Source organism: Lepisosteus oculatus, chromosome 8 (assembly GCF_040954835.1).
Source record: "Lepisosteus oculatus isolate fLepOcu1 chromosome 8, fLepOcu1.hap2, whole genome shotgun sequence".
In the NCBI taxonomy this organism is placed as follows: Eukaryota; Metazoa; Chordata; class Actinopteri; order Semionotiformes; family Lepisosteidae; genus Lepisosteus; species Lepisosteus oculatus.
Genome location: NC_090703.1, coordinates 12,733,458 through 12,746,509, shown reverse-complemented (window position 1 = coordinate 12,746,509; position 13,052 = coordinate 12,733,458). Strand labels below are relative to the sequence as shown.

Sequence of the window (13,052 nt, the reverse complement as noted above, 5' to 3'; positions counted from 1 at the left end):
AGGTAGTAATGGTTAATGGACGAACAAGAAGAACAGTAAATGGAAGACGTGACAGGCCAGAAACTGGAGGAAAAGAAGTGCATGGGCACAGCCAGGCGTAGAGGGAGGGTGCGAGACGACAGCATGTACGAAGAGTGGCATCGGAGCGAACCTGGGTCCACGACAGCAGGTGAGAGCAGGCAGTCTGGTCTCGCCACAAGCTCACGGGAACAATCTGGAGCCTGTAGAATCTCCTCAACACCTGCCACACTGGAATCCTTCCTCTCGTCTTTTAAATCAGGCTGCTCTGACAGGCATTCAACTTCAGTGGCACCAGCTGTTGATTGTGCTTCTATTCCAGGCTTTGCCTTGCTGAGGCTCTCTACTGCCACCTCAGGACGGACAGCTGACAGAGCAGTAACAGGCTGGACATTCACTGGGGCCACCTGGCCTTTGAGAGAAGGTGAACTCTTGTTGGGAAATACGCTCACTGGAGACCTTGGAGACCTAGGAGACCTCGGAGCCTCCTCTATGAACAGTTTGGGCTTGGCGCTGGGAGAAAAGGATGCCACAAAGGGTTTGTCTGGGAGAGTTGATGGAATGTCCAATGTCAGGTGGGGCCTGGTGCCTCCATGTTGGAGCTTGGCATGGAGGCCTTTGGGAGACTGTACACTGGGACTGTTGGCATTGAGAGTTGGCATGACAGCCGCCCGTGGTGCAGCGGAAACAGAAGAGGATGAAGATGTGGAAGAGACTATAGCAACGGGCGGTGCTACTGGCTTGCTTCTCTCCAGAGAACTGGCCTTAAAGGCCCCAACAGGAGTGTCAGAAACTCGGCGGGCCTCTGAAGCCATCTCTGTGCCTGGAGGAAAGCTGGAAACCTCACCAGATTCTCCCAGATTTAAGCTGTCACCCATGGATACAGAGCGAGACATCTTGGCCATTGAGCTGGTAGTTGGGTTCATGTAGGAGCGTGACTTCAAGGTCTTGCTCTGGCCTGCGCTGGGCAAGGGCGAGGTGGGAACAGCTGGCAGGGTCCGGCGCGGAGTAGTCTTTTGATCTTTCTCAGCAGGTAGCTGTGGTTGGGGATGGACCTCCTTGGAGGGTCTGGCTGAAACCTCAGCTGTTCAGGACAGAAAAGGGGTTAGTTCAGTATCTTCTCAATTGAAACATGAAAAGTTTTCAATTTTTACCTTTCAAGAAAAAACACAATGACTAAAAAGTTTTATACCTCATTTAAAAGAAATCCACACTGCATTATGTTTATTTCTTAGTTACTTTTTAGAATGGAAATAGCATCTCTGAACAAAGCTTTCAAAGCATTAAATTCAAAGATTAAACATGGAGCATCATGGAAGGATGTATTCTTTCATATTATAGGGAGCTTTAGCATTAGAACAGTGTTCTGCCCTATTGTCTCACCATCTAGTGCCAGGTCATGCACTGACTGGGCCTTCCTCATGCTTTGGTTGGCACTGCACAGCTGGGGCCCTGCTGCTTTTCCTGGCTGGCCAGACCCTCTGCGAGTGTCTGTGACCGGAGATTTCTTCTTCTGAGTGACAGAGCGCAGGGCGGCCCCCTTTTCAGTAAGAGAGTCTGATTCAGCCTTCCCAGAAGATGTAATGGGCTTCTCCTCTACCTCTTCTGGCAGCCCCTCTTCCATAAGCGGCCGTACCTCGGAGATCAGGGGGCGCATAGATCCATTTGTTCCCTTTCTTTCTCCACTTGCCTTGGCCGGGAACAGAAAGGCATTTCTATGGAAAAGCAAAAATATACTACAGTACCGTGATTGAAATAATACATATTCGATTAAAACATTCCTTAAATCAGAACGCTAGATAACAGAAAGTGATTGCTATTTGAGAATCCTGATAGGAGTTTGCAGAAACAAAATCAACAGGCCACTGATTTAAAAAAAATTAAATACAAAAACGTACATTAAATTATTCTAATTTCGAAAAACACACTTTTAGTATGTCCCAATACTGCAACCTCTACATCAAGATCTGTATTACAAAGTTACACTTGGGAATGACCCAGTTACCGATATCTAGCCGGCAGTTTGCTCGAGAGGATTAATGGTTATTCTGCTTCTTATTGCGTAGTCATTTCGTGTCCTCCCTGCTGGTTCCTCCAGTGCAGGGGATGAGCTGACCCTCAACACCTACCTGCTTGCTGAGCTCTGAGACAGGAAGCGAGACGAGATGCTGGCATTCTCAGAGGTGCTCTCGGAATGCCTGGAGCTCCCTGAAGAGGGCAGGAAAGAAACACTAACTCCGTTAACACCCCGAAAATCTTCCCCAAAGCACAATGTTAGACTCGCATTAGAAGAGACAAGAGCACGCTGGACATTGTAACAGAAAAGGGACAGCACGTTAAACTGGACATTTTTTGTGAAGCAAAACACACCGTAACGTACAAAGATAAGGTCAGGTTAGGGAGAATTATGACTTAATTAGGGAAAAGATGTGATGCTGATCCCCCTTGGCTGAGCTGTATGTGTACGGTGACAACAGAACAGCCCAGTCACTGGCAGACTCCTTTTTGTCACTTGCTGACATGAGGTTGAGCTCGTGGAGAAGACTCCATTAATGAGAGGGTCCTAGGGTCATGCCTAGGTGGATCTAGGGGATTGTCTTGTTCTCTGACAAATTTCTCAAAGAAATTAGGTGTCATCTAAGTGAGAAAGAATACTGTTCTCAAATAGCTGTATTTTTTACAGCTGCTAAAGGAAAAAAAAATACAAGCGATAGAATATTTAGAATATTTGTATATAAAATCGAATCCGCAGAAAGAAAATGTGGGCAAATCAATTTTCGGGATGCGTTGTCAAGAGTAACGCCACCTCTCAAGACGCCTGTAGTACCTGTGTTGCTGTGGTCGGCCAGAGTCTCAAAGTGCTGCTTCAGAAAAGCCTCCTGATCGGGTGTCTCTGGCACGGCCCTCTCCACCACGCCCCCTACAAACTCCTCCTCCTCCTCCAGCTCCTCCCCCTCAAGTTCGGAGGAGTTGCCGTCCACGCTGAGCGGCTCCGTTGCCTCCGAGTCTGAAACAGCAGTACACGCACACATCCCACTCATCACACTCGCCAACTCGCCCCAACCTGGACGGTACTCTGAAGTCTCTCCTCCTCTTTTGGGGACCATGCAAGTCTAGGGTGATGAGCTGGCATGTGCGAGATGACCGTGGCCAATTTTCCTGACAGGATGAACCTTCTCCAGGTGCTAGATCTATAAAGGTGTTGGATCACCACCATAGAGTAGAAAATCTTTACTAAAGTATCATTATATGCTGGTACCGAGATAGGGCTGTGTTTATTCAACAATGCTATGACTTTCTCAGTTTTCACATCTTCAGTACTGAAAACAAGTGTTTAACAACACCTGACGATGTAAGTAAAAAGGGGAAGAAAAGCACTGCTGTATAGCCCAATATCAATACAAGCATTAACGTGCCTTCTGCAAGCAAATCAAATATCACATGTATACTAGGGATAGGTTTGTTTGACCAAGAGCCAGAATGTGCTGTTTCAATCATCTATAGGCAGTAGCTGGTGTGTGTATGCTGTAAGTGTTCTTAAGTCCTGACACCCTGTGTTCAGATCCCCAGCTGGGCCTCAGACCAGCAACATCTTGGCATACATTAGTAATATATTTATATGGATATATACACAAATATTATTATATCTCAGCAATGCACAGGCTGAGAAATCGGAAGGGGAGGAACCACCAAGCAGGGGTGACGCAGACAGACAGACAGATGGACAGTCAGACAGATCGGCTGGACAGCGTGTGGCTGTAGTAGGTGCAGAGTACAAGCTCAATACCCTGCACCCTTTCTCTCTGAGTAAACTTGAGTAAACTGGGGAAAATGTGGATTTGTAGGTGTGAAGAAGAGAATGCAGACTGAGGTCTCGCCTTCTCTCGGCTGATCAGGGCTGGACAGCTGGCTGCTGCAGTAATCCACTGAGCAGGCGCTGTCTGGGCTGTGCTTTTCATGGCACTCAGATCCCTGGTATCCCCTTCTCATGTGTGCCTTTGGTAACTCTTTCACCTGGTATTCACTGAAAGAGAAAAGGAGATTTGATCACCAAACCTACTGCTTTCACAATACCTGCCGTTTCAGTTATCTGCTTATTCACCTTGCTTTATTTTCCATTTAGCTTTATTTATGGCCGAAAGATGATTTAAAGTCATAAACCGATTGAAAGCTCACAACATGTTTCCTGCTTTAGTAAGTGGATTAAAACGAGTCTCTAAAACAAGGCGGGGCACGAATTCCTTTCCCCAGGAGAACGCCTGCCCCGAGCAGACCTGCCAGCGAGGCTCATGCTGTCCTCTGGTCTCTCGGGAAACAGCACGTGCTCCTCGGTCTCGGGGGTCTGTGGGCTCAGCCAGATGGAGTGTGGGCGCGGGTACAACCGCGGGCCCCTCGTCACAGAATCTTCTTCCTGCAGGGGATATTAACATGCAGGGATAAGCACAGGGAAATGTTCCACCTCTTGGACAACATGATAATACAAGAGCTGTCATTAAATTATAAAGTGCCACCCTGAAACAATATTTAATATTGACTTACAGAAACTAATTCAACTTGTATAAATGGACTCCAATCAGACTGTTGCCTTAGTTGCCTGCCTTGACTTCACGTTACCTTTTCAAATTCTTTTTGTTTGCATCAAATTTGCATTATATTTACTGCATTATTAACTGATTGCTCCTGTACATGAATTTTTAAAAACATCTCCTATCAGAGACACAGACTCCTGAGATATAGGGTATCACAGAGCCTCCAGCCTGAGCCCTCCTCACCTCTGGCCTGACAGCCTGCAGGCTGGTGGTGCTGCCCACCACCTCATCCTCGCACAAGGGGCCTCCAGTCGGCAGACACTCATGGCTCGGGGAGTTGGGAAAAGCAAAGGACTCCAGCTGCCGCAGGTCCAACATGGACTTGACCGTCAGCTCTGTGCTGCCCATCCTTCGGGACCAGCGCCTGCGCTGCCGGGGGGGCATCTCGGACAGGCTGGCCTCTCCACGTTTAGAACCTGCTGTCCCAGTGTCCTATAGAACAGCCACACACACATCGAGCAGATTAAGAGGCAGCTTTGTATAAAATCCGATACAAACACTTTTAACCAATACAGCCACTTTAACTGCCGTTATTTGTAAGACTTCATGTACAGTTTCTCAGTCTGAGTCAATTGCCCCAAAATAAAGAATGCATTTTATTTTAAAATTAAACAACAATTTTAGTGTGACACTGAATATGAGACTAAAAACAAATCTTGGCAGCAGCCACAAGAGCAGTTCTAAGAGTTCTTGATGTATTCTTAGGTACTCCTCTGTAAACAGAAATAAGTTGCTCCAGTTGTCTGTGCCACTGGAGACTGCGCAGAAGAACCCCCCACCTTCTTTGGCTCCAGAGTAGGAAGATTCAGGGAGCTCTGCTTCTCATCTGAAACATTGCCAAAGAAACGACTAGGGTTCAGAACACGGTGACCTCTGTGTACTGTGTAGACAAGTTCACATGAAACAGCTTCTTAATTCTCAGTGACAGCTTTGAATAAGAGTCCAGCATCAAGACTAACTTTAGAGTCCCACGACCTCTAAAAGTATACCAAGAGAGATATAACAATTATGGAATCATATTTGAAGCATATAACCTCTACTAAGTGGCTACTTCATACCCATCACATTACTGGACATGGTGTGTTGTACCTGTCTCCTCTGTGGGGCTGTTATCAGAGGAGATGTAAAGAGAGACCTCCTCTTCAATTCCATCTTCCTCTGCCTCTTTGTCGCTGTCTGATGATATGTTGACAATAGGGGGCGCACTGTATATCTCCCGTCTGGAACGGTACAGGAGGTGTCATGAATGAGGACACACTGAAAGTTTGGGATACACAGTATGGCTGAGGTGTTGATCATTTTTGAATTTCTATGTCTCTGTGTGGATGAGTGACACACTAACCTATATCTAATGACTGCATTATATCTGTAAAGAGGAGCATGGGATAAGATCATTCAAAACTCATTTGTGCATTGACAGTACCTGAGAGCAGAGTGCCTGTGAGGGGATGTTTTCTGTGCCAGCCTGCCCTTCTGTTTGAGCTCAGACAGGCGCTGTCTCATGCTGATGGTCAGCTCAGGGTTCAGACGCCAGACAAATATACAGCTGTGGGAAGACAAGCACTATCAATTCACAGCTTTATTTCAAACAAGGCAGATGAAATTGAGGTATTTCATTCAAGACCTGTAGGGAACTTGGCAAGATTGAACACTTCAAAACACAACAAAATTTTAACTTTACCAAATCAATTGATAAAGTGGACAACATAAAAGAATGATGAAATTACAGTAGCTTCCTCTAGTGATAACGCAACCCCATTGGGACTGTACCTGTCTCCTGAGACTGAGACAAGGTGTTTGCAGTCATTGGTGAACTTCATTCCAGTGACGATCTCTGGCAAGAGAAACATAACAGTCAGGATAAAGGAATCAGATTAACAAAGCTTAATTTCTTGGCCTAGTCCTGAAGTCCAGCCAGCGCATCAGAGAAAAACCAGGACTTCGGCAATCATAAAGACGCCAAACATAGCTGACAAGCATAGCTTTGTTGTCTTCTCTCTTTTGTACATGCAAGGGCTTTCGCTGTCAGCTTAACTGTCAATTCCAAATAGGGCGGAAGAAGGAGAAAAAAAATCCTTAGCCATCTTAAATTAAAATAGAAAATCAAAGAGTGACCAGAGGGCCCAGTGTTACCTGAGTGACCAAACATGGTGGCCACACACTCCCCAGAGCAGAAGTCAAAGATGCTGAGGTTCTTGTCTGAGCAGCTGGTGGCCACATAAAGCCCTGAGGGGTCTGTCTGCACCTGAAAGAAGAGATACCGAAAGGTAATTGCTGTCACACACACACATTTTAATTTCCCACAATGAATAGATATTCTTTGCATACTTAGGAATGCTTTTACTTGCACCTAGTCTATGTGCAAAGATACATGCATGCATACACTAGAGTGTAAAAACAAACAGGCAGCAACGCAAATAAACTTGATCTGTGAAACACTAAGGACACCAAAACTGAGAGGTTAGCATGACAATTCCAAGACTAAAAGGCATTTATAAATATAATCAATGCACAAACCTCACATTAGAAATTAATATGGGATTTGAAAGTAAATAAGTGTGTGGTATCTATGTATATAGCAATGCTTCTTGCCTTGATGAGTGTCCCATCCTCTCCCTGAGATCCTTTATACAGCTTTTTTTGTTTGCCGTTGCTGATATTGAAGATCCTGCAAGGGAGGGGTACATTTCAGCTTCTTGTGCTCATGATTATGCTCACACTGATACTAGATGGGTAGAGAATGCCTCTGTACTTGCAGCTTTGAAAGAGGATTAACTCTTCAACCTTGTAATATTCGGTTTACAGGTAATGCTTTATACAAATTTACTTCTCAGAATGCTAATCATTTAACAGTGACCCATGATCTCACAGTCTGGTCTGATCCTCCTTTCACTCATCAGATCTCACCAGACATTGTTGTCAAATGTGCTGAGACCAGGAAAAATTAGATCAACCACGCTGATCTTCTTAACCTTAATGACGTAAGACCAGCAGGGGTCGCTGTGACACAGACATCTACAACAGCAGGAAATCCCTTCCATAAGTCCTGGGAACACTAATTATGCCCTTTATAATGCCAGGAAAGACCTATAAATGTGCCAAGTCACGACTGAAGCTGGCTCTGTTCCAAAGCTTATAACTCAACACACTTTAAATGTAATAAAATGTAGTAATACAAAACAGGAAAATTAATTTATTTCAATTATTTCTAACAACAACTATAGTCCTTTAGACAAAAAACAAAGTCCTAGTTATATCAAGCAAATAAATAAAAAAGACACATTGCAAGAAAACTAATCACTCTAAAAAAGAACTCTTATCCCTTAGAATGACATTAGCTATTTCAGTGCTGAAATACAGATGAAGTCTGTCCTGGGGTATACTAAAGATTTGAATCCATCTCTCTACAATGCAGACACAGAGAAGCAACTAACATAGAAAGAAACAGAGAAAGTCGAAAAGCAGGAAAACAAAGAAAAGAAAACTAAGACAAACCTAGGAAGAAGAAAAGGTTAAGCTGACATGTGACAGAAAGAAAGAGCACATGAATCTCACCGTGCCTGTGCTCAGATGTTTAACACGTCTGTGTCTTAGTCTGGTCTATAGTGTTATGCGCCTGAGCACTAATCTACTTATCCTCCTTTAGCTGGCCTGCACTCCCCCTGCACTGTCCACTTCCTCCAGTAGCAGACCACTAGGTAATCAAGGCTCCACAGACCTGATGCAGCGGTCCTGGCAGCCGATGGCTGCATATTTGAAGGTTGGATCCACATCCATATCATACAGAGTGGTTTTGCGGACAATGTGATGAGTCCGAGTGAACTCTGTTCCTTCAGATGTCTGTGGGAGGAAAAAAAAAGCTGAAAGGATCTACCTGATTTAGCCCGGAGAGGGGAGTTTTGGGGAGTGTGAAGTGGAGCTCTGACAGCCCTAGCTTTACCACAGGGGGAACTGCAATAGGCCTTTGCTGAAGAGCACAAATCAATGTTAGGACCAGATGGCATATTTAAATGTAGAAACAATTTTATGTACAAAGCTTTGATACTTCTAAACAACACATTGGCTTGATTTGAAAAACGTAATATTTTGCTAATATTTCATATCACTACAGTTTTCTGTTCTGTGTTTGTCACATTCTGTAAAAGACAGACCTGCTTTTCAAACTGCTAAACGTTTCTACGGTGGATGTAATGTGTTTTCCCTCCTACAGGGGGCACTGCATATAAATATACAGTACTTCAAAGGAAAGGCCTGACCAGTAGCACGTGCAGCTAAACAGTAACCGCTGTCTCAAACGGCACTGGGCACTGACAGGGACAGCCAGAAGGCTTAGTCGACTGCAGTGTAAGTCGACAGTTATACCAGTCTTCGCAATAAAGCAGCTTCCAGGAATTAACAAACCACGTCCTAATAGCTCTAGTTTCCCTCCATTAGCACACACCACTTCAAGCTCCCCTAATCCCTGTAAGCAGGCATGTTTTTCAAGAATTCTTAAAGATGTACAAGAAGTCCTGGCATGACTAAGAAAAATATAGCAATCAAAGCTGATTTCAGTTTAGCAGCCAGTAATGGAGTGGATCTCGTGTCCTCTTGAAAAGCTTAAATTTTCATCTGATTTCATAGTAACAATGGTGAATAAAGAGTTATGCTTAGCTTTGCCTTCAACTATCAGGACACTTGTTTCTCTTGCACGGCGTCATGCAGAGGCTTCTGTTAGTATATTGCTTTGTAATAGATCACCACAATTTGTAATGAAAAAATGTCAACACTACCAGTTACTAGTCTTCTGGCTAGGAACTGAAAGGATTAATTAAGAGTTAAGAAAATTAAGAAACTTGGGAAGAAGAAAAGGTTAAGCTGACGTGATAAAAAGAAAGTGCGAATAAACGGTGATTCCAATATGCAATGAAGGCAGCCAGAGCCTTGGCACAGCTACTGATTTTTGTTTAATTAAATAGTACAGCTGGATCTGCACTATGAAGCAAACAAGAAAATCAGAATGTCAATTTATCAGACATCTTTAATTAAATAAAGTTTTCTCTATACTATAATGCTTTTATCCGGTTGCAAATTTCACAAACATGTCTTACAACTAACACAGTCAGGAGGGTAGTTCATTGTGTGTCAGTCCTATTACCACAAATGTATTGAAAAATGGTCAAAGCCTTCTATCTGCACAGTTATTTGACTCAGTAATGTATAAGCCCTTTCTTATGGATTCCAAAACTGAACTGGGCTAGCTTATCATAATACAGACTGGAAGAATATAAGCACAATTATTCACATGCATATATGCAGAGTCTATTTAAGGACCTTAGTAACTAGCTTTCAAAGGAAGATGGTGAATAGCCCAGTTCAGTGCCTGCAACACACTCCCTCTGCAGAACTAGAATGCATTTTAAATGGTGCTTGTGTGTATTTAAAGAACTGGGTCCTTACAGCAAATGCATAGAAGGCACTTTGTAAGTTTTTATTCAGAGTACTCTGCTTTGGCAATAGAAGATCTTAGCAGAGACTGATGCCAATTTTCCAACAGCCCTGTTTTTTCAGAAATGATTTTTTTCCAGCAGGACAGTCCTATGAGAGAGCCTGTAGTGACAGTGTTTCAGGAAGCAGCAGAGCCTAGCTTCTCTGGTAGTGGTAAAGCATTACACAATCATAGACCCACAGAATTTAGTGCTCCCAACCCAACATGCTCCATTAAATGAACTGAGTTTTCTAGAGAGCTGGAAGATCAAACATGCAGCTATTTAATTAAATGCCTATTAAATCCATAAAGTATTTGTCCACTCTTGAATGTCTTTTCCAAGTTTCCGAGTGTAATGAGCCCCCTTCTGTAACACTCCTCTATATCTCTGTCAATCTAGCGTTCGTGCAGCACGTTCACTGCTGGTCTTTCTGCATTTTGTGTTGGATTGGCAGCACCAAGCCATCGAAAAGGTACCTTCTGTGCTGTGCGGAAGTAGACGCTCTTGTCAGCTCCACAGCTTATCATTCTGACTTTGCCGTCATTGGCTGTGAGGAGAAAAAACAGTTGCCGTGGTGATGAGATGTGCTCATAACAGAACACTGGTCTTGAAGTGCAGTTTTGCCGGCTAAGCAACAAATAGCTGGCATCTAGACAGCAGTATTGAGCTATAAAAATATAATGGCTCCAGAAGAAAAGGCTTGGCAGAAACTCAAGCAGCTAAAATATAAACCCCTCAGACACACTTTTGTATTCTTTTCAAACTCCATGTGACTTTCAATTTATTAGGGATTAACTTGTCGCTTGTCACACTGAAAGAACATGGAAAAAATCTTGCCAAAATGTCCAAAAATAAAGTCAGGAATTTTTAGTATGACAAATAAAAAAAAATGCAATGACACAAACTACCTGACACAGTATAAGGGTATCCCATTGAGTTTTTACTGTTAGGTGAATCCTTGTATAAATGACAGACCGAGGGGTGTGCTTATACGCAGTGTAAACATCTAGGCATTTCTCATAGCTCCACAATGAATATGAAAGGTCTGTGTACTTCCTGTGTATTGAGCCATTATGTTGACATTCCTGATGTGTTCGAGTGCCAAGCACACTGTATGAAAGCACTCACAGATGTGTGCTGACTGTACCGGTAGGAGGATTTGTGTGCATCAAGAATGTGTGCTAGAGTCCCACCAGCAAATTTGACAGCAGTGATGGAGGAGGAGTGGTCATCCAGGGTCTGCAGCAGGCTGTAGCCCCTCTCTGCGTCCAGCACATGGATCAGGCGGTCCCGGCTCGCCGTGGCCAGCAGATTCAGCCCTGTCACACACACACAAACCTCCCAGCATCACCGCCTGCGCCGCGGCAGGACCTGGGATGCTCACCGACATTTTAAGACACGTTGAATTTCAAACATTTTAAATAAATTACTCACCTTTCGCTCTGCCAGCACAAACAGATTTAGTATTAAAAACAAATAGTGCTGTTTATCAGTTTAGCACAAGCACAGTGAATGTTCATGAATCACAGAGTTAGGTGGAGGTTAATGACTCACTGCAAAACCTTGTTTTCTTAACTCAAGAGACTAAGGGAAAGAAGATTACTTAAATATCGATCACAGTTTAAGGGGAAAAAAACGTGTGTACTGACAAGTCCATCTCCTAAACAAATCACTGAGGTAATGGAAAAAGAAAAACTACAACCTGCAAACAGACCCCAGGAGCCTTGCCCTTCCCCCATTGCCCAGCATATGGTGTCCATATGGCAGTGACAGTTACTGCAAACAGGCTACCTAGAGAAAGAATCTATTAAGGGATTCTTCACTACACAGTACAAATTCAGGTACTGCTCTCAGACCCAGATCTCAATGTGGAGAATTGTTGTGATTATATATTGACTGGCGTGGAAATGCTATTGGTTCCAAGCCATTTTTTTAAATTAAACCAATCACAGTTGGCTAGGGACATGACCAACGATCAAAACCCTCATATATTCAGTGCCACTCATACAGCTCGACCTATATGAGGGTTCAGGCAGGCTTTACTAAGCTGCGTAAAAAGCTGCTCTAGAATTTCTAAAGCCTATTCGTATATATACTTAAGGCGGAATCAGTGGCCTGTACATATTTAATATTTATCCATTTGATGAAACAAAACTGAAATCACTGGGTTTAGGATCTTGTCTATTTTAATAAGAAATACACAAGAATACATAGTGCTTCCTCAAATCATGTTGTTTCTGTTGGGTATTATTTGACCAATCGTGGTAGACAGCTCTATTTTAATATTTAGTTCACTTTGGCACTGTGCAACACAAACTTTTCCAGTTCAGAAACCTACATATTTCATAAGAACTGTGCTTTTTATTTTGTGCAGACTCCAGGATGTAAAAACTCTCCATTATATCTAGTTATAGCCACCTACTCAAGTAAACATAGGATTACTTTTGTTCAAAATTTCATTCTCAATAGTTTCCAGAGAAAGATGTTAAAAAAGCTCTTATGTTTCCAAAACTGGCACTGCAATACTGAGCCACCTTTCCAACAGGTCAAGACTCATAACAGTTCGTGCTCATTTTAAACAAGGTTTTCTCATATTTCTAGAAAAGACAAAAGGCTGGAGAGAGGAAAGTGCAGACACAATGGAGGGCTACCAACTCCTCCAGCAGTGGGAGTCTGCAGGTGAGAGAAGGAAAGGCCCCTGTGGAATCAGGACTTACAGGCCTGTGGGTCTCCAAGGGTTATTCTTGACTAAAGTAGTACCAGCAACTCTGCCAGCTGAGCCGTGTCAACTGGCAGACAGAATTAGACACCATAAAATAAAAAAGACATTAATACCCAGAGCAAGCAAGCTCTGACAGTTACAGCCACTTAACAAGAGATTCAAAGAGAGGGAGAGCTGTGCTGGACAGCTGCCACCTTTGACCCCCAGCACACCAGAGCTGTGTGGGGAGGAGCCTCTTCTACAGTAAACTTGCCT

At 43.6% G+C, this 13,052-nt stretch overlaps 1 protein-coding gene across 3 annotated transcripts in view; it reads right to left on the bottom strand.

The window, feature by feature from the left end:
- Positions 1-13,052, bottom strand: part of mapkbp1 (mitogen-activated protein kinase binding protein 1) — a 61,143-nt gene that overhangs the window by 5,002 nt on the left and 43,089 nt on the right. For all 3 annotated transcript variants that reach the window (XM_015350713.2, XM_015350715.2, XM_015350714.2), the window contains 16 exons: positions 11,269-11,394; positions 10,552-10,622; positions 8,326-8,447; positions 7,200-7,275; positions 6,741-6,852; positions 6,378-6,441; positions 6,031-6,153; positions 5,697-5,827; positions 5,387-5,433; positions 4,791-5,039; positions 4,293-4,429; positions 3,897-4,042; positions 2,846-3,025; positions 2,148-2,226; positions 1,402-1,733; positions 152-1,102 (listed from right to left, as the gene is read on the bottom strand). In XM_015350713.2, the coding sequence (XP_015206199.2) occupies positions 152-1,102; positions 1,402-1,733; positions 2,148-2,226; positions 2,846-3,025; positions 3,897-4,042; positions 4,293-4,429; positions 4,791-5,039; positions 5,387-5,433; positions 5,697-5,827; positions 6,031-6,153; positions 6,378-6,441; positions 6,741-6,852; positions 7,200-7,275; positions 8,326-8,447; positions 10,552-10,622; positions 11,269-11,394 (2,946 nt within the window). The remainder of the gene's footprint in view (positions 1-151; positions 1,103-1,401; positions 1,734-2,147; positions 2,227-2,845; positions 3,026-3,896; positions 4,043-4,292; positions 4,430-4,790; positions 5,040-5,386; positions 5,434-5,696; positions 5,828-6,030; positions 6,154-6,377; positions 6,442-6,740; positions 6,853-7,199; positions 7,276-8,325; positions 8,448-10,551; positions 10,623-11,268; positions 11,395-13,052) is intronic.